Source organism: Panthera leo, chromosome C2, assembly GCF_018350215.1.
Source record: "Panthera leo isolate Ple1 chromosome C2, P.leo_Ple1_pat1.1, whole genome shotgun sequence".
Classification (NCBI taxonomy): domain Eukaryota; kingdom Metazoa; phylum Chordata; class Mammalia; order Carnivora; family Felidae; genus Panthera; species Panthera leo.
In genome coordinates this window covers 13,205,518-13,225,456 of record NC_056687.1, presented here as the reverse complement: position 1 = coordinate 13,225,456, position 19,939 = coordinate 13,205,518, and the positions used below count along the sequence as shown (strand labels likewise).

Below are 19,939 nucleotides of genomic sequence, written 5' to 3'. Positions count from 1 at the left end.
ATTAAGGCTAAAACCTCATATATGCTATATAAGCATACAAATGGCCCAGCACCAGTGCCTTCTATACTGTTAATTGCTCTTTCCCTTCATGTCCTTAAATCCCTCATAACCAAAATTCTAAAAGACTACATTTGTTTCCTTATCTCCATCACCATTCAACCTTAAACTTCAGATCCCATTACTCTCAAATTTTAGTTGCTTTTTTCTTAAGTCTTAACCTGTAACCTCTCCCCTGGTATTATACATATTATCTGTAGGCAGCAATTATGATGGGAAGATGTGCACTCAAATCCCAGCTCTGCCATTAGCTAACAGTATGCCCTTGGGCCAGTTATTATTTAACTTCTTTGAAAATCAGTTTCCTCATCTATAAATGGATGTCTGTGCAAAGCTGTGGGAATATTAAGTTAGATATGTATATATAAAATGCCTGATATGCCAGAGATGCTTATTAAATATTAATTCTTTTCTCTCCCCTCTCAATTTCCTCCAGGGCACATCTGAGAGTGACTTCCAGATGTCTCCCTCTGTTCATTGGTTGCTTCCAAGTTTGAGTCCTACATGCCCAACTGCTTGCCAGAAATTTCCACATGACTTTTCCACTCAATCTCAAACCCAACCTGTTCAAAAACCAAACATATTTTCCCCTCCACTAAGTATGCTTTTGACGATTGCTTGACTTGCGTTAGTAGCATCACCACTCTCCCAGCACCTAGAATGTTGGGGGCAAAAGGTGCTTATAAGCCTACGAGATGGCAAGGTCCACGGATTCCTCTGGCCCATATCCTTTTCCTGCTCTCCATGCCAAACTCTACTTAATTCGACCTTAGTCCTGAAAATGTCAATCTTCCTCAAATATCTGCCTTTATAACATACACTACAAATCAAGCAGTTTTCTTCATTGTATCACCACACTACTTAAAATCTTCAGTTTATCCACAGCCCCAAAATGGAATTCAAACACATTAGACGGACATGAAACTTGTCAGGCACCAAATTACTTTAACCATCTTTACTTTCCCGTAGCCTCTGGAACCAAACTACTATACTGTTCACTTATTCCTGAGCACTGTTGTCCCTCAATCACTACTTCCTACACCTTCTGAAATTCTGAAACTGACATCAACCTTTTCTTCCCAAGTCTTCACTTGCCATCCCACAGTACTTTTAAAGAGCCCCAAAGAAGCTGTTCTATCACATATTAAAGTTATTTGCCAAAGTCTTGTGTTCTCTATTACATTAGGCTCCTAGGGGACAGAGATCCTTGGTAGTGCCACAGTATTTAGGACACAGCTTTTGTAGCTGAGCACGCACTTGAAAGTTTGTAAAATTAAGGTAAGATTGGGGAGATTTGAAATTACAGGAAACTAACCAATAACATTTCATGAATGGGGAGAAAAAACTGAGAAGCACTACAAATCAAACAGGCAGGCGCAAGACGATGGACTTTAAAATCAGACTAATTTCTCCAGAAGGAAGTTTCTTCAGAAGAAAGATGGAATTGGCAACACACACCTAACATAATGTAATTTGCAGTTCATGAAGACTAGGAATGGAAATAAAAATTGAGCTGAAAAATGTACCAAGATAGGAAAATTCTCATTTTGTATATTTTAAAAAGGTTAAAATACCATTTCCCTTTTTCAAAAAGGCAGTATCATACCTAATTTTGGTTTTTCAAAGTAAAAACTAATCACACTTTTCCAGAACTAACGTAAGATATTTTGCTTATTAATGTGCTCAATGTCAACTTCCATAATGCCTAACTCACAAGTACTTCCGAACTTAAGAATACTCTAAAAATCCCCCTTTTCGTTCATTAAAAAGAGTCCATAAGATTTTATCTGAGGAAATAAATATTTACATCTTTAAAAAACTGTTGTACCATTTATACAAATCCTCATGCATTCAACAAGTATTTGCCTCTTATGGTGAGGGGAGGAGCAAAGAATACAGACTCTCTGCCCTCATGGAGTCAACATTTCAGTGAATTTTGCCTTCAGGAAACCAAGTCAACTTGCAAACCTGAAATCTTTGGAGCAGCATCACAAATTCTCTAGCCATCAAATATTAGGAAATATTATTTCGTTATTTTGAAAATCATCACACTGTCCAACAGCAGTTGCCACTACAGTTAAGGTATTTTTTGTACCCAACAGTTGAAGACAAATCATCTAGAGGATAATCTGTAAGGCAATGAAAGGTCCTAACTGCAGTGTTACTGGAGGGTCGCATATTACCGCACTGCAAATCTAGAAGAAAAGTTATCGCACCTTAATTCTGTTACAAGTGAAATTACAAAATCTTATCGTGAGATGCATCAAGTTTTTAATATATCAAGACATCTAGAGCTACAGTACTCCATCTGACTTTTTCAATGTCGGGTTCCTCTTTAGTGTTTGGAAAAGGAAAATAATCCAACTCAACACAAGACAACAGTTTCCATTCGGTAATTGTATTTTAAATTATCAATGGTCAAGTCCCCTCCCCCCAAACCGATTCTGATGAAGAGGGTGTGTGGACTCTACGCTCCAAAAACAGCACCTGGAACGGCTGGAGATAAAACTATAGAGCTTTAAGGCGGCAGGCAGCTTTGTTCCCGGTTTTGGGAGGTTTTCACATGTAAATGTTCCCCTAGAAGGGAGCCGAGGATTAACTACCTCGACCGGACTGCGAGGGTGGGAGACTAGAGGCCAAAGCCGGCTTTCTACCGGACTAAGGCGGGGCAAGTACTCTCCCATTCAACTTTTTAGGTGTCACGTTGGGGCCAAAGAGCCCATTACAAGGATTGTGTTCACCACTCGAAATCAGGAGCCACCCCTCTTCATTTGGGGACCCCAATTCCCAAGTGTGTGAATCTTGAGACAGGGGGGATGAACACCCTCTCCGACTCGTCCTCGACCCGGGATCAGAGTCCAGTCGCCGCCGCGCTGGGGCCTGAGCAACAGGAGAGCGGAGGCCGCCGCTCCGCCAGCCCGGCGACCGGCAGATGCTCCCGCTCCCCCGCCCCCAACCCCACACGCCCGCCCGCGCTTCTTTCTTAGCCCCTTGCGGACGCCCGGCACTGCGAAGCCAATAACGGGCTGGGAGCAGAAAGCGAGAGCGCCGGGACCTGAAAGAGGGCGAAGTTGGAGGCACCAGCGCCGACGCGGGCTGGGGGAGGCCGGAAGGGGGCGAGGGGGGCAACCCGAGGTCGCTGCCCGGGGGTGGGCGATGGGGGAGGGGTGTGGGGTCGGTTCCCGTGGCCGCCGCGACCTCTCCCGGGCCGCAGGCCTCTCCGCGCAGGCCCCGCCGCCCCGGAACCCGGGCAGGAAGCGTCCCCACCCCGACCACAGCTTTAAACCTCCGGCGGCGGGAGAAACGGAGTCCCGGCTCCCGCGGCAGGCCCGGCACCCCCGCGCCCCGAGCACTCCTCACCTCCTGGTTGAAGGCGTTGACGGCGTCCATGTTCGCGCTGCGGCGGCGGCTGCTCCGGGCCCGCCGGTCACATAGACCTCGCGCCGCGGCGGAGCGGGGCCGGGGAACCGGCCGGGCCTGAGGGGCGGGGGGGGTGGGGGGGCGACGAGCGGCGGAGCCAGAGGCCGGGCAGGAAGAGGCTGCGGCCGAGGCGGCGGGGCGGGCGGCAGAGGCGGAGGGTGGCGGGCCCCCTCTCAGTCCCGTTCGGAGGATAAGGAAAAGGAGGCGGCGGCGGCGCTGGGCTCCAACATGTCCGTTTGGTGGTGGCGGCTGCGCTCTGCGTCTCGCTGACACGGCCCCCCGCGCCCTCACGCACTGGCCCACACTGGCCCGACCGGCGAGCGGGCGGGCCTCTCTCTCCCTCTCGCCAGCGGGATGGCGGCAGCGGCCCGAGTCCACGCCGCGCGGGGCACCCTGGGACGGCTCGGGCCTCCCAGCGCTTCCTGTGCCCGGCTCCCGCCCCGCCCCGCCCCGCCTCGGGCGCGCTGGCCCCGCCCCCGCCCCGCCTCCGCCCCGCGAGCCGCGCGCCCGGCTGCTGGCGCGTGACGCCGGGACGCCGGGCGCTTTCCCGCCGGCGGTGGCGGCGGGCCCGGGAGACTGTTTGGCACTGAAGCTGGGCCCCGGCGAGGGCGCGGGAGAGCGCGGGATCCCAGAGTCGGGAAGCTGGCACCGAGAGGGCCAGCGCACACGCGCGCCCCTGCCCGACGCGGCGTTCGCGGGTGCGTTTTCGTGCCATTCTACCCATGCGGGCCCTGCACCCGGCCGCGGCTGGCGGGCGGACACAGACCCGCTAGCTTTCCGCTGGCTGGAACAAAGGGCGCAGGATTTAACCTCAGCCCGCTGAGCGTGCATTTGCAGGCAGGCGCCCGTTCAGCCTCTGCCTGCGCAGCCCTGTATCTGCTCTAACTGTGCGAGAGTGAAGCCCCGAGAACGACGTGCAGGCACTGGATATCTACGCAGGCCTGAAGGAGCCCTTGTTCAGCTTGTGCCGCGACAGGAGTGGATTCTCTAAGCCTTGATACCGATTCCCCAAACAAACGTTTCTTTTTTGGTGGAAACCCTTTGCTCTGGCTCACTTACCTTGAGTACCAACTGTCCGCTGGCCACTGAGCTAGGTTCTGGGGTTATGGAAATAAAAGGCAATTTTTCTGCCAGCAGACAACTCGGTTTAGTGGGGAGGACAGACACATGAGCAGATAAGAACTAAAACATGATAAGTATTAGGGAAGAGACCCAGGGGAACAAAAAAGAAAGCTATTCATCTGACTAGAAGTCCAGAAAGGCTTCTCAGAGGAAGTGGCACCCAAGCTACATCTGGAAACTGCAGCAGCGGTTGGAGAAGGCCCTGTGGACTGACTGAACCTGATGAATACTTTGACATCACCGAGGACCAGCTGGAGCTTAGGGAGTGGGGTGGACTGAGAGAGAGTGACTGAGACCAGGTCCTGAAGAGCCTCCGTGCCCTGCCGAGGAGTTTGGATTGTGTACCCGAGGCAGAAGGGAGACCTGGAAAGGTTTTAAGAGGAGGGTGGTGTCATGCAATGTGCTCTTTCAGAAGAAGGGTATAGAACAGCAAGGGTAGGGTCAGGGAAAGAATGGCTCTAAGTCCCAGAGGAGCCCAGGACTTAAGGCAATGGAGCAGAGAAGGAAAGACAAGGTCAGATGTTTAAGAAGTGGAATGAATGGGCTGGGACGGAATGACAGGTTAAGGAACAGGGAGGTATCAGGAGGATGCTCAAGGTTCTGGCTTGATAAGAGTTGCCGGTGGTGGATTTGTGAGTCAATTTGGGGACTCTGGAGAGGAAGGAATGTGTTTGAGGGAAGGTGGCATAATAGTTAACACTTGTAGATCCTTTACCATACGCCAGAATCTATGCAATGCAATTCTATGATATTTCAATCAATCTCCGTAACGGGCTTCTCTGTATGAGGTGGCTATCAGTAATGCCTTGTTTTATAGTTGAGGAAGTGAGGCCCAGTTCAGCTAACTAACATGCCCAGGGCCAGATGATTTCCTTCTGGGGCCCTCGGAGTTGAGGTGCTCCTGGGACAGATAAGTGAAGATGTCTAAGAGGCAGTTGGGTAAACGTGTGTGGAGCCAGGAGAGCTGGCTGAGAGGAAGTAGAGACCTGGGAGTCATTAGTGCACAGCAGAGCTAGTGGTGGGAGGAGCTGGGATAGGGAAAGCTGGCTGGGAACACAGGTATGGAAGGAGTAACAAGTTGGAAGATGAGGCCAGCCCTGTCTGGTGCTGGAGGTAGAAGGCAGCAAGGTGTAGACTGGAAAGTACCTGACAGCATCTAGGATCTCAGCAGGAACACTGGCAGGAGTGGGGTGAGCCCAACTGACCTGCACCCAAGAGAGGAAGGCGGCAGGAGATATTTCACAGAAACTTGGCCGTGAAGGCTGGTTGTGAGGGCCCCAGGGAAAAGCTGCAGGATGAAGAAAGAGTATGCCTGTGTCTTTTAGGATGAGAGAAACATACTCGTAATTATTTGCTGAAGGAACAAATAAACTAGATCCCAAATATTCTTTTCAGTCCCACCCATCATCCACTTCATATTCCTACCTTTCTTTTTAAGTATTTATGGGAGAGAGTGTGAGCAGGGGAGGGCAGAGAGAGAATCCCAAGCAGGCTCCATGCTGTCAGCAAAGAGCCTGACTCGGGGCTTGAACTGACAAACCGTGAGATCAAAACCTGACCTGAAATCAAGAGTCGGGCGCTGCACTGACTGAGCCACCCGAGCACCCCCAATATTACTATCTTTGTATCTCTGCTCAACTGCCATGACCATTAAAAAAAAATTTTTTTTTTGAGAGAGATAGGGGGCACAAGTGAGCAAGAGCGGAGAAAGAGAGAATCCCATGAGAGCCAGAGAGAAAGGAGAGAGAGAACCAGGGCTCGTGCTCACCCAAAGTGGGTCTTCAATTCGTGAATAGTGAGATCATGAGCTGAGCTGACGTCGGATGCTTAACCAAGTGAGCCACCCAGGCACACCATGACCATTTTTTTTTAACCCATTTTGCTTCTATAAGAGTTGTCATCCATAGGACTGCCAACATTGCATTAGAAAATGAAATTTTTAGTAGATCCAAGATCCCCACACCTTCTTTCTCGCCCACTGCCAGGGCACAACCAAGTTTTGTCACTGTCTGGACAACTCTGTGTGAACAGCTTGGTTTTTGCTCTTGTGTAAAATCCCTGCTCCTCCACATAGGTAGGCCCATTTAGCAATCAGCTGATGTTCAGACATCACCTCCTTTTCATCATTAATCAGTTATCGAGCACTTACTTTATACCAGGTACTGTGCTGAAACCCTTTCCCACTCTCCTCCCAACCAGACTCAACATCTCCTACCATGTGCGTCCATGACCTTGCAATAACACTTCTTACCTTGTATTGCTATTACCTGAAAAAAAAAAAAAAAAAAAAGTCTGCATTACTCGGACATGCGGTGCCCCTATCCTGCCTCTACCCCTTTCTCTGAACAGTGGCAGAATTTTAAAAAGGACCCACAAAGCCTAATGGGATCCCTTTCCCCCAAATTCATACAAGGAATCTTTTTTTTTCCCCCCTATGAGTCAGTGAAATAGATTTGGCTGAGGAAGGCTGAATTCTTGAGCTGGGGTGGGAAAGAGAGGCGTGGGGGAAGGTGGTGAATTCAGTTTTAAATGTGTTGTTTTGGGATTCAGTGCATTGTAGCGATTGGGCCATAGAATGGCTATTACATTAGGGGCCTACAGGAGAACATTTTTTGTAAGCCATCCTACTGAGATTTGAATGCATAAGGAACAAGATTTGGATTCTTGTGTTTGATATAGATTATTTAGATTTAGGAGGTTCTTTTCTGGATAGGGTTGTTTGATTTTAATGTTGCTAGTGTTCGGGAAGTCTTTTAAACAACTTGTTTGGGGAACGTGTGTTATCAGCTAGATAGCACGTACCTCAGTGGCATTGTCTCCCATTTTTCTGTCCGGAAGACGACAGCACCTCTCTCTGCTTGGGGATATGTGACAGCCATTTGTACAGCTACTGCTGGACTTCTAGCTCTAGCTGTCCAGGCAGACAAGCCAAATCTTCCAATAGGAAATTTTTGGCAAACGACAAAAACTCAGGAGGGCTGTCCTTTGTGAGCAGACCTTGGAGCAGTAGGAATGCAGCCTATTAAAAAGATGGCTGGAGGATGATAAATACACACAACTGACAAAACTCAGCAAGACATTTTATCTAGTTGCAAACTTGCCTTCTCTCAGAGAACATAGATTTAAGCAGATTCATGTGTTCATAGTGTGGGTGTGAAAAGAGACAGTCTGAAAAGCCATTCCAAACAAACTTGTGTTTTAAAAGAGTAGGTGAAATCGATATTCAGAGGAAAGAAAAGATGGCATGCAGGAAGTAATATTCTGGTTAATGCTGTGACCTTCACATGCCAACTTGTTCTCTTGAAAGTAATGCTGGCTACAGTCTACAGGTGTAGAGAATACAGGAAGCATCTCACTCCTGAAGAGCCCAGGAAAGCATTTATAGGTAAGAATTCCATAGAAAATAAGTTCTTTCTAATGCTTTATTCCATATACTTTCTGGAGTAATATACTAATTATATTGTACAAGACTCATCCTTTCTCCTTGGTCTGCTTGTCTTCTCTGGCTTGCCTCCCCCACTTCCTGAGATTTCATCTGATACCTATGGGATCCTTCTCCCTCCCCGCATAGGGATCGGAAATCTCTCCTGGTTTACGATTGCATTTCCAACTGCCCACTGGTAAATTCCATGTGGATGTCCCCATCTGTCCCTAAGGTGTCCACCTGATTCCTTTTCGTGTCAACCTCTACCTCCATGCCCTTTAGGCTGTTGGTGCCAAATTAGTGGAACAGATTACAAGGCAAACAGGAACTGGAAGGAGGAAGATCTCAATGGTAGTGGGGGCAATGGGATTTTAGGGAATTTTCATTTCTTTCTTAGTTTTTCATCATTTTTTAGACTCCCTACCGAAGGCATGTATTACTTTTGTAATCAGAAAGAGTAAGTGGCTCAATCAGTTAAGCATCTGACTCTTAATTTTGGCCCAGGTCATGATTTCAAGATTCGTGAAATCAATGCTCTGAGTCCCTCTCTGCGCTGACAACATGGAGACTGCTTGGGATTCTCTCTCTCTCTCTCTCTCTCTCTCTCTCTCTCTCTCTCTCTTTCTCTCTCTCTCTCAAAATAAATAAACCTTAAAAAAAAAAAAGGAAATAAGGGTGCCTGGGTGGCTCAGTTGGTTGGGCATCCGACTTATGCTCAGGTCATGATCTCAAGGTCTGTGAGTTCCAACCCTGCCTCGGGCTCTGTGCTGACAGCTCAGAGCCTGGAGCCTGCTTCGGATTCTGTGTCCCCCCTCCATTTCTCTGCCCCTCCTCCACTCATGCTCTGTCTTGTTCTCTCAAAAATAAATAAATGTGAAAAAAATTTAAAAAAAGGAAATATAGGTAAGTGTGCAGCAAACCTATAATATTTTGGATTAGTGAGCATATGAGTAATGTATTAATTAGTCAGGGTTCTCCAAAGAAACAGAACTATTAGAATACACACACACACACAGAACATACATATATTCTAATATATCTAATATAATTTTAATATAATTTATAATTGTTTCATATATATAATTAAATATAATATAATTGTTATATTTAATAATATATAACTATAGGGGTGCCTGGGTGGCTCAGTCAGTTAAGCAGTGGACTCTTGATTTCAGCGTAGGTCATGATCTCATGGTCGTGGGCACGGAGCCCACTTGGGATTCTCTTTCTCCTTCTCTCTCTGTCCCTCCCCTGCTCATGCTTTCTCGCTCTTTCTCTTTCTCTCTCTCTCTCTCAAGATAAATAAACTTAAAAAAAAAAGGAAATATAGATAAGTGTGCAGCAAACCTATAATGTTTTGGATTGATAATCTTACTATGATAGTAAGCGTATGAGTGAGCATATGAGTAATGTATTAATTAGTCAGGGTTTTTTCTCTCCAGAGAAACAGAATTATTAGAATACACACATGCACACACCCAAACATACATGTATTCTAATATATCTAATATAATTTTAACATAATTTATAATTGTTATTATATAGTTAAATATAATATGTTATATGTTTAATAATATATAACTATAAGGGTGCCTGTGTGGCTCAGTCAGTTAAGCAACAGACTTGATTTCAGCGTAGGTCATGATCTCACAGTCATGGGCGTGGAGCCCACTTGGGATTCTTTTCCTTTCTCTCTGTCTCTGGCCCTTTCTCTCTCTCAAAATAAATGAATAAGCATTAATATATATATATATATATATATATATATATATATAACTATAATGGTATATAATTACATATAATTTATAATAATATATTCTAATTCTCATATTTTAATATATATTCCCTCTCTGTCTACATATATATGTATATCTATCTATCTATCTATACACCATTAATGTGTGTGTGCGTGTATCTGTTTATAGGATCTGCCATCTGCAAGCTGGAGAATCAAGAAATCTAGCAGTCAGACCAAAGGCCTGAAAACCAGGAAAGCCAGTGGTATAAATTCCAGTCCAAGGGCAGGAGGAAATGAAAGATGTCCCAGTTCCAGCACTAAGGCAGGAAAAAAGGAGCAAATTCTTCCTTTTGTACCTTCTGCTCTATTCATGCCCTTAGCAGATTGGGTGAAGCCTACCCCCATGGGAGAGGGCAATCCACCTGACTGATACCATCAATTCAAATGCTAATCTCATCCAGAAACACCTTCACAGGCACACCCAGATATAATATTTAACTTGGGCATTAGTGGCCCAGTCAAGTTGACACAGAAAATTAACCATCATAAGAATCTGATAAAGCAAGACAGTTTCTTTGGGCAATTTCCTATTTGACTTAAGATTGGGATTTAAGATACTTTTTCCAAAATTGAAAGTTATTAAATCCAGTCCTGACTGTAGTGAAATGTTACCTTCTAGGGCTGAACCACCCCAATCTGATATTTGCCCTTACATTCATTCATTCATTCAGTCACAAAATAAATATGACAGCCCCTTTGGATGGGTACTGTGGTAGCTGTTTAGGATGCTATGGTAAAAAACATAGAAGTTCCTTTCTCCTGGAACTACTCCTCCAGAGTCTAGCACCTGGCCCTGATGTTGAGCATTTTTTTTTTTCATATGCACATTGGTCATTTGTTCATGATCATGTCTTGTGAAAATGAAGAGAGTTTATTTCTTTTCTTAACCACCTTGTATGTCTTTTACGTGTTTTTCTTGCCTGCACTGACTAGTTCTCCAGCACAATTTTGAATAAAAGTATAAAATTAGTGAGAGTACCTTGTGTCTGATCTCAGGGGCAAATATTCTCTCACCATTATGTAGATTGTTGTCTTTTGTTTTTCCATAGATGCCCTATAACGGATAGAGGAAGCTCCCTTCGGTTAGTTTCTTGAGAGGTGTTTTTGTTTTGTTTTGTTTTTAAATCATAGGTGGGTGTTGAATTTTGTCAGATGCTGTTTCCACGTCTACTGAGAAAGTCATAGGTTTTTTCTATTTTATTGTTAATATGAATTCTATTGAACGGTTTTTTGAATGTTAAACCAACTTGGCATTCTTAAATAAACCCCACTGGTCATGGAGTATTACCCTTTTTATATTTTGCTGAATTCAGTTTGTAAAGATTGAGTCAAGAATATTTCCTTCTGTTTATGAATGATACTGGTCTGTAGTTTCCTTTCTTGTACTGGTTTTGGTGTCTAAGCAGCCCGTTTTCATCAAATGAGTTGAGAGGAATGTCCTTCCCACTCTGTTTTCTGAAGGAATTTGTGTAGAATCAGTATTATTTCTTCATTAAGGTTTTGTTAGAATTCACCAGTGAAGCCATCTGGGCCTAAAGGTTTCTTTATGAGAAGGCTTTATGTTAAAGATTGAATTTTAAAAATTGATACAGGGCTCTTTAAATGTTCTATTTCGTGGGTGTATTTGGATCATTGGTATCTTTTGAGAAATTTGTGTATTTAAGTTTGACAACTTATCGCCACACAAGTTTTCTATAACAGTCTCTTATTGCCCTTTTAATGCCTATAGTCGTATCTCCTCTTTCATTCCTGGTGTTGGTAATTTGTATGTTCTTTTTAAAATTTTCTCATTCAGTATAGTTAGAGGTTTGTGTATTTTGTTGGTCTATTCAGAGAAACAGCTTTTGATATTATTAATTAATCCTGTTGTCTGCGTGCTCTCTGGTTCATCAATCTTCACTATTCCTTTTATTTATATTTTTCTTTCTGCTTGCTTTGTATTTAACTTGCTCTTCCTTTTCTAGTTTCTTAAAGTGGCAGCTGAGATCATTGATGTGAGGCATTTTTTCCTTTTGGAATGGAAGTATTTAAAGTTTTAAATTTGCTCTCAAAATTTTGACATGTTGTGCTTTCATTTCCATTCACTTCAAAATATCTTGTTATATCCCTTTATGTTTTCTTCTTTTATCCATGGTTTATTTAGAAATGTTTAAATTCCAAATATTTGGGAACTAAAAAAAAATACGTTTCTGTTACTGGTCTATAATTTGATTTCATTGTGGTCAGAGATCAGACTTTGTCTGATTACAATCCTTTTGAATTTATTGAGGCTTGTTTTATGCCTTAGCCTGTGGTCTATCTGGATGATGGTTCCATGTGCCCTTGAAAATAATGCTTATTCTGTTATTGTTGGATGCAATGTTCTATTCATGTCATTTAGGTCAGGATGGTTGATAGTGTTAAGTATTTATGTCTTCGTTTTCTGTCTACTTATTCTCAGTTACTAAGAGGAGGAGATTGATATCTTTGGCTGTGATTATGGATTTGTCTATTTCTCTTTTCAATTCTGTCCGTAGCTGCTTCATGTATTTTAGATCTTTGTTATCAGGTGTGTACAAATTTATGATTATTATTTTTCCTTGATCAATTGACCCTGTTTACATAAGGAAAAATTCCTTTTTTATCTGGCAATAGTCCTTACCCTGAAATCTATTTTGCCTGACATTGACATAACTACTCTGGCCTTATGATTTGTATTTGTATGACAAGCGTTTTCTTTTAACCTGTGTCCTCTCCAATCCTTGTGTTTATTGTTGTGCATTTTACTTCTACATATGTTTTATAAGGCCACAATATATTAGTATTGCTATTGTTTTTGTTTTGTTCTCTGTGTGTTTTTTAGTTTTCTGGTTTTTTTGTTGGTTTTATTAGAAATATGGAAACATAATTGTTTTATGTGGAAGGGTAATTCTGGACCTTGTTACTTCCTCATGATTAGAAGTAGAAGTTTCCAGAAGGTTTTCTTTTTAATTAATTATTTATTTTTTTGTTTAAGTAGACTCTACGCCCAATGTGGGGCTTGAACTCATGATCCCAAGATCAATAGTTTGAACATACTCCACCCACTGAGCCAGCCAGGCACTCAAACACTATTCGTGGCAGTATTCTTTTTTTTTTTAATTAGCTTTTAATTATTATGGAGTACCATTTGTTAATTTTTTCTTTTATAGTTCTTTGTATTATGTTTAAAAATTCTTTGCCTGCCTTGAAATCCCGAAGATACCCTTCATGTTTCCTTTTGGAAGTTTTATAGTTTTAGTGCTCATATTGGGTGTATGGTCCATCTCAAATTAATTTTTGTATAGATGTGAGATAGAGTTCAAGTTTCATTTTTTTAAAAAAAGTTGTCCTGTCCCCATTTATTGAAAAGCTTTCTTTGCCCTATTGAATTGCATTAGCACCTTTGTCAAAAATGAAATGGCTGCATATGTAGAGGTGTATTTCTGAAGTCATTATTCCCTTCTTTAATCACTAATACCACATTTGGCTACTTGATTACTATAACTTTATTGTTAGAGTTTTGAAATCCAGAAACGTAAATCCTCCAATTTTATTGTTCTTCAGGATTATCTTGGCTATTTTAGTTCCTTTGCCTTTCATATATTTTAGCTTAAACTTGTCAATTTTGGAGAAAAAAATGAATCTATTGGTGTTTTGATTGAGACATCTGATTCTCAGTTAATATTCATGAATCTCAAGTGGGCCCGTTGTGAAATCCTGCAATCACATTACATTTCCTTATGTAAAGAAAGGAAACTATTCCAGAAACTTCTTGCACACAGTTCTCCTTACTTCTTATTGACCAGAACTGAGCCACATACTCATTCCTAAACAAACACAAAGAAGAATGGAATTTTCTGTTTAAAACCAAACCAGGATTTGTTGGCTGAAATATGGGTGTCTTTCCTTCAGACCAAGAACTGTTTGCCTACATGCAAACAAGTAAATTCTGCTAGCCAGGAAGGAGGAAGGAGGAGGGAGCAAAAATATGACTGTTGAGTGGGCAAGATTGATTGCCATACAAAGACATCCTATGGGTGTGACCGTGTATTTATGATTGTATAAACATGCAGAAAATACAAAAGGATATATACCCGGTTTGAGCACATGCTACATCACAGTGAGGAAAGGGACACTCTCATGTAGGTGAAAACAGGAGGGGAGTCAAGCAAAAATGAAAAAAAGTAACTTAAAAAGATATAGGGGCCTCTGGGTGGCCCAGTTGGTTAAGTGTCCGACTTCAGCTCAGGTCATGATCTCACCTTTCCCAAGTTCGAGCCTTGAGTCGGGCTGTGTGCTAACAGCTCAGAGCCTGGAGCCTGCTTCAGATTCTGTGTCTCCCTCTCTCTCTGCCCCTCCCCTGCTTACACTCTGTCTCTCTCAAAGATAAACAAACATTAAAAAAAAAGAGAGAGAGAGATAGATGAGGGGCACCTGGGTGGCTCAGTTGGTTAAGTTTCTGATTCTTGATTTTGGCTCAGGTCATGATCTCAGGGTTGTGAGATCGAGCCTGGCATCAATCTCTGCACTGAGCATGGAGCCTGCTTGGGATTCTCTCTCGCTCTGCTTCTCCCCCGCCTGTGCACGCACATGCACTCTCTCTCTCTCTCTTTCTCAAAAAATAAATAAATAAACCCCACATACATCACATGTGTATATTTATATAAAATTCTGTACATACGTGAATACGTATATCAAGTAGAATATTAAAAAGGGGGTCCCATCCCTTTCCAAAACCAAGGTCATTTGGGGGGCAACATGTTAGTAACATGGCTGAGTACCTGAATTCAAGCAAAAAAATAAATGAATAATGAGGGAATAAACAAATAAATAAGTCTGTAAAAAGCCATAATTGATGTTCCATCTAAACAAATATATGAAAACAAGTATGTAAAGATGCAAAATAGATGTCTCATTGTCCGTCTATTAAGATCATACATGCCACCCACTGGATACTCAACACTCACTCCTGGAATGATTAACAATTCTAACCCCTCAAATCTTTGATTTTTAAGTACAAGCACATTAAAAGCAAAATAGGGAAGGAGGCTGCTGGAGATAAGCAAACTGGCAGCAACAAGAAATGGCTGTTGACAGGCTGACTGTGAGAGAGGGGACAGAAAAACCCAAAGACAGCAGACGCTAGAGTGCACAAAGGCAAAGCCATCAGGTCCGCTGGGTTTAAAGGAAACTAGTTCTAGGAACCTCCATAGCCCTTGGTGGCACCTGTTTTATAGCAAGTCACAGCAAAGTTGCTTGTAATGTCAGATCCCAGTTAAAGAAATTGAGGGTATGCACCGCGTTCTCTGTTTCCGAGAGTGAGGCAGTGTGTGATAGAATGCAGGGAGATAGCTCTGCCCTTTTCGAGAAAGGAACTACGCTCAGGTCATCCTTGTGACTTTTAAGGAATAGATTCCAGCTGTCTACTGGATGCCCCAGCGACTGGGTCCACAGCTACCTCGAGCCCAACACAGTTGAAATTCTACCTGCCTCGTTTTCAATTCAGGTGCCAGTTTGTTATCAGTTACAAAAGTGATTATGAGGGAAATCCATATACGAAGATTGTCGAGGGAGATGTCTGAAGAAGTGTTTCACGCCTCTTAAACACCCTCCCCCACTTTGAGACCATAAAGATGGTCAGAACACAGAGAGAGAAAAATTGGTATGAGGGTCTCAGGCTTCCAGCCCTCCCCTCTCTGGGAAATGAAATGAGGCGGTGGAGGAACCCTACCTCTAACCCAGGGGTTGGCAAACTTTTGGACTGCAGGCCAAATCTGGTCACTGCCTATTTTCATAAAGTTTTATTGAGACACAGTCTTGCTGAGTAGTTTATGTGTTGTCTATGGCTGCTTTCAAGCTCCAAAGCAGAGTTGAGTAGTTATGAGAGACAACCCCCAAAGACTAAAATATTTACAGCCTGGCTGTCTTCAGAGAAAGTTTTCCGACTTCTGTTCTAACTCATGACTCATGAGGCAGACTTCAGGTGTCACTAGGAGGGTTTTGAAATGGGTTCTTTGTGGTGAGAGACAGAGAGAGGGCTGAAGACTAAAACCAGGTCTAAGACAGCTAAGGCTGGGGTCTGACTCTGAAGAAACCCAGAGGGGAGCAGTGGGCTGAATACCTACTTTCATGGCAGATGCTGGGACACTGGGATTCAGGATAAGTAGGAGAAGTGACTGAGGGTTTCCTGAGGTCCACTCAGGATTCAGTGGGAGACAAAGAGCAGGGATATGGTTCATTTTGGGTTTTATTGGATAGACCACCTGGAGACCTCAGTAGGAAGAGGCTGGAGCTGCCCGGGGTTGCATGTCCAGGGATTAAAGAAAGAATTGCAAGAGACCACACAGGATCAGTGTGCCCTTTGTGGTCAAAGGGAGTGGGGGAGAAAAGGATCCAGAAAAACAAAACAAAACAAAACCGAAAACCAAGAGCCCACCAAAGCATCTGTGAGAGAGTGCCATCTGCCAGCCCCAGGACTCAACATGAAGTCACCAGCCAAGTTACAGCTGGCCTCGACCCTTCCATCTCCCTCTTCCCCACTCATGCTTCACCCTGGCGGGGTTGCACCAACAACTGGCAAGTGGAGGAGAATGTGAGCACGGGGAGAGAAGGGGCAGAGGGCCACCCCTCTCCCCTCCTGCAAGCTCCCATCCAAAGAGTCAGGAAAGGAAGTTTAACACTCTCAAGTTCAGTATTTTGAAACTCTAATGACTAAATCAAAGTTGTCTGTGACTTGATGTGACTCATTTATTGCCCAGGGATGAGTTCAAAAGCTATGGGACCTGCTAGAACTTCATCCAGGCTCACGAAAAGACTGCTACCTCTGCCGGAGAAAGTTTGAAGGGTTAGCAGAAAAACACTGAACTGAGGCTTGTTTGGGGCACGATTCCTGCTTGTTTGACACACTGGGTACAATAACTAATATTTATTGAGCACTCACATGTGCCAGACCCCATGCCAAGCACTTTTCATGCATTAGCATGTTTCACCCTCCCATTAAGTCTCTAGCATTAAGCCAGTTTTACAGGTGGGGAGTCAAGATAAAGGAAAGATGAGCTATGATCCACAGCCTCACAGCCAGTAGGGAGCAGAGAAGAGATTCAAACTCGGGCAGTTCAGAGCCAGCCAGGCTCTCAGTCACCATGTCAGGTTGCTTAGCCCAGCAACCCAAGAACTGGTTCTCTAAAGCTTCGCCATTTGCTGAGGGGTCTTGACTTTCCCTGGAACCATACAGTCTTCTATTTGGTTGCTCAGCACCTGCCACAGGCTGTATTACATCCCAGGGGGCCAGAGGCACTCAGACCTTATTGGATGGACTGAATCACAAGTGTTAAGTGGTAGAGTTGCTTGCCCTACAAGCCTGGACCAGCTCTGGACCTTCTTGTTCTCAAAGCCGAGCATGAGTTGAGTCCCCCATGGAGTCAGACGGCACACCCAAGTGTATCATGCAGGTCTAAAGTCCCGGAGATGGGAATGCAAGCTGGTGCAGCCACTCTGGAAAACAGTGTGGAGGTTCCTCAAAAAACTAAAAATAGAACTACCCTACGACCCAGCAATTATACTACTAGGCATTTATCCAAGGGATACAGGTGTGCTGTTTCGAAGGGACACATGCACCTCCATGTTTATAGCAGCACTATCAACAATAGCCAGAGTATGGAAAGAGCCCAAATGTCCATCAATGGATGAATGGATAAAGAAGAAGTGGTATATATATACAATGGAGTATTACTTGGCAATCCAAAAGGATGAAATCTTGCCATTTGCAACTACGTGGATGGAACTGGAGGGGATTATGCTAAGTGAAATTAGTCAGAGAAAGACAAAAATCATATGACTTCACTCCTATGAGGACTTTAAGAGATAAGACAGAGGAACATAAGAGGAGGGAAACAAAAAGAATATAAAAACGGGGAGGGGGACAAAACAGGTGGGGAGTCTGAGTTTATGAGTCTCAGAGAAGAGACTCATAAACATGGAGAACAAACTGAGGGTTATGGAAGGGGTTGTGGGAGGGGGGATGGGCTAAATGGGTAAGGGGCACGAAGGAATCTACTCCTGAAATCATTGGTGCACTATGTGCTAATTAATTTGGATGTAAATTTAAAAAAATAAAAAAATAAAACAAGTTAAAGTCCCATAGAGCTCCGCAAACTTTGCACCTGATTCCTAATGAGAGGACTTGCAAGGTATAGCAGCTTACTGTTAATTTTGGAGAAAGAGCGAGCCCTACATGCCCTGGGTTATTGGAAACCTTCCCCTATTTCTGCCCCAATTCCACTGCCTCAAATCTGCCGTAGCTTTGTGAGACTTCTTTTCCACCCTTTGATGGGGGTTCTCTTTTCCAGGCATCCTGGGTATCTGCTATTACGGCCCCTTGGATTCTGTCAGCTCGATGTCCTGGGAGACGACTGAGGTTCCCACAGACCAAACTGTGGCACAGCACCAGACAGGTAACAATACTGAGGTAAGACAATAAAGGCATACTATTGTCCTTGCCAAGTAAAACAAACAAACAAATAAACAAACAAACACTTGCTTTTGGTGTTTTCGTGTGGGGACGGAAAGAACATGCTTTTGGCAAATCCATGGATGCATACCAAGCGCCAGGGTCTTTGTATATTTGCGTTTGTGCCGTGAAGCCAGCTAGAACAGCAGATGTCACTGACTCAGTTTATGATAATCCATTGTCATTCTCCAAGGCTGATCTGGTTTTCCTCACTGGCTAAACTGGAGAGTTAAGTGGGAATGTGACAGCAGTCATCACCTCCGGATCGTTCAGGTCTTTTAATGTTTGGAATTCTACTAGAGATGTGATATCAGCGTGATATGCTGTTTTACATAAAGAGAGCTCCATGCGTTTACATGTGGCCATTCCTATTATAATGACCCGTATTCCATGGGGTAGAGAGCCAACGTGGGGATTTGCTGTTGGTTCTGTGTATCGCTTCTACTTATACTTTCACGAACTGGGGAAATAAACACAGATTTGGGGGCTCCTTAAGCCCAGTGAAGACAGACTGAAGTCAAAACTCAATTTACTACCTTACTCCCCATAAATCTCCTCTCTGACTGGTGGACAAAAGTGGCATTCTGTAAATCCTCCAAAGATCTAGGTATTTCCTTTTCCATAGCACACATTAATCCTGATTAATGATGGTATCTGTTTTGGTGGAAGATCAGGATGAAGATTTACAAGATGTATGTGTGATCTTACTGTAGTGTTCTTAAGGAAGAGTTTCTGGCCTTTCCTTCGTTCAAGAGGCTCTGGGTCTGTGAACTGATTCAAGCCAAGGATTTGAGAATCTCTATTGCAGTGCTCAGATTGCGCCTCTCTTTATCAGACCTGAGTGAGCTCCTTATGATTTTGGTCTGAGAGAGTCTATGGTCAGTTAGCCATGGTGAATGATCCCTGTGAGGCAGACCATTCTGATTCTATTCTGGCCCTACTTCTTTCAGTTACTTGCTCCTTGCACCTGATTGTCTATCTAAGGGTGGCTTTGGGTCAGGGGACGCATTAAGTTGGCCAAGCCTGGGTCACTTGCCCACACCCCAGCTGCAAAAACAACTGGGGAATCGCAAATCTGTTTTTCAGTTTCAATTGTGGGAAGTAGAGTCTACTTTCCACCAGGATTTATAATCTGGGGAAATAAACCCAGATTTTTATCCCAAACATAAGAAGGAGGTTCAGAGGTTGCTCAGCCAAAAACGACGACAAATGCATTCCCTAATTTATTTCCCCCCTCTATTGTTTAACAACAATGAGGCTTAGAGGATTAATCCCAGCTCCAAATGTAGCCCATGCTTTACTCAAGCCAAGTTTAATAACAATCTTCCTTGCTGGTGACTTGTTCAGAAACTCAGACCTAAGCCAGATAGCACAGGGCATTCCTCTGACCTCAAAGTTTGGTTTGTGTATAGGCATTTGACGCATCTCGATCTAATTAGATAGAAACTGAACTGGGTCTACTAAACGGAACCAACCCTGGAGCCTGCACTGCTCCTGATCTTGGGGTTGTGAAAGCCAATACATGTCCTTTTTGTTTACGCCAGTTTGAGTTGGGTTTTCTGTTCTTGGTGATTGCAAATATCCAAACTGATTTGATATAGAGACTTCT

General features: G+C 43.8%; 1 protein-coding gene across 3 annotated transcripts in view; it reads right to left on the bottom strand.

Moving 5' to 3' along the window:
* SCAF4 (SR-related CTD associated factor 4) overlaps window positions 1–3,863 on the bottom strand; it is a 59,969-nt gene extending 56,106 nt beyond the window's left edge. For all 3 annotated transcript variants that reach the window (XM_042903558.1, XM_042903563.1, XM_042903559.1), the window contains exon 1: window positions 3,418–3,863. In XM_042903558.1, coding sequence (XP_042759492.1) covers window positions 3,418–3,447 — 30 coding nt within the window. In that variant the 5' untranslated portion in view covers window positions 3,448–3,863. The remainder of the gene's footprint in view (window positions 1–3,417) is intronic.
* Between the last annotated feature and the right edge of the window lie 16,076 nt (window positions 3,864–19,939).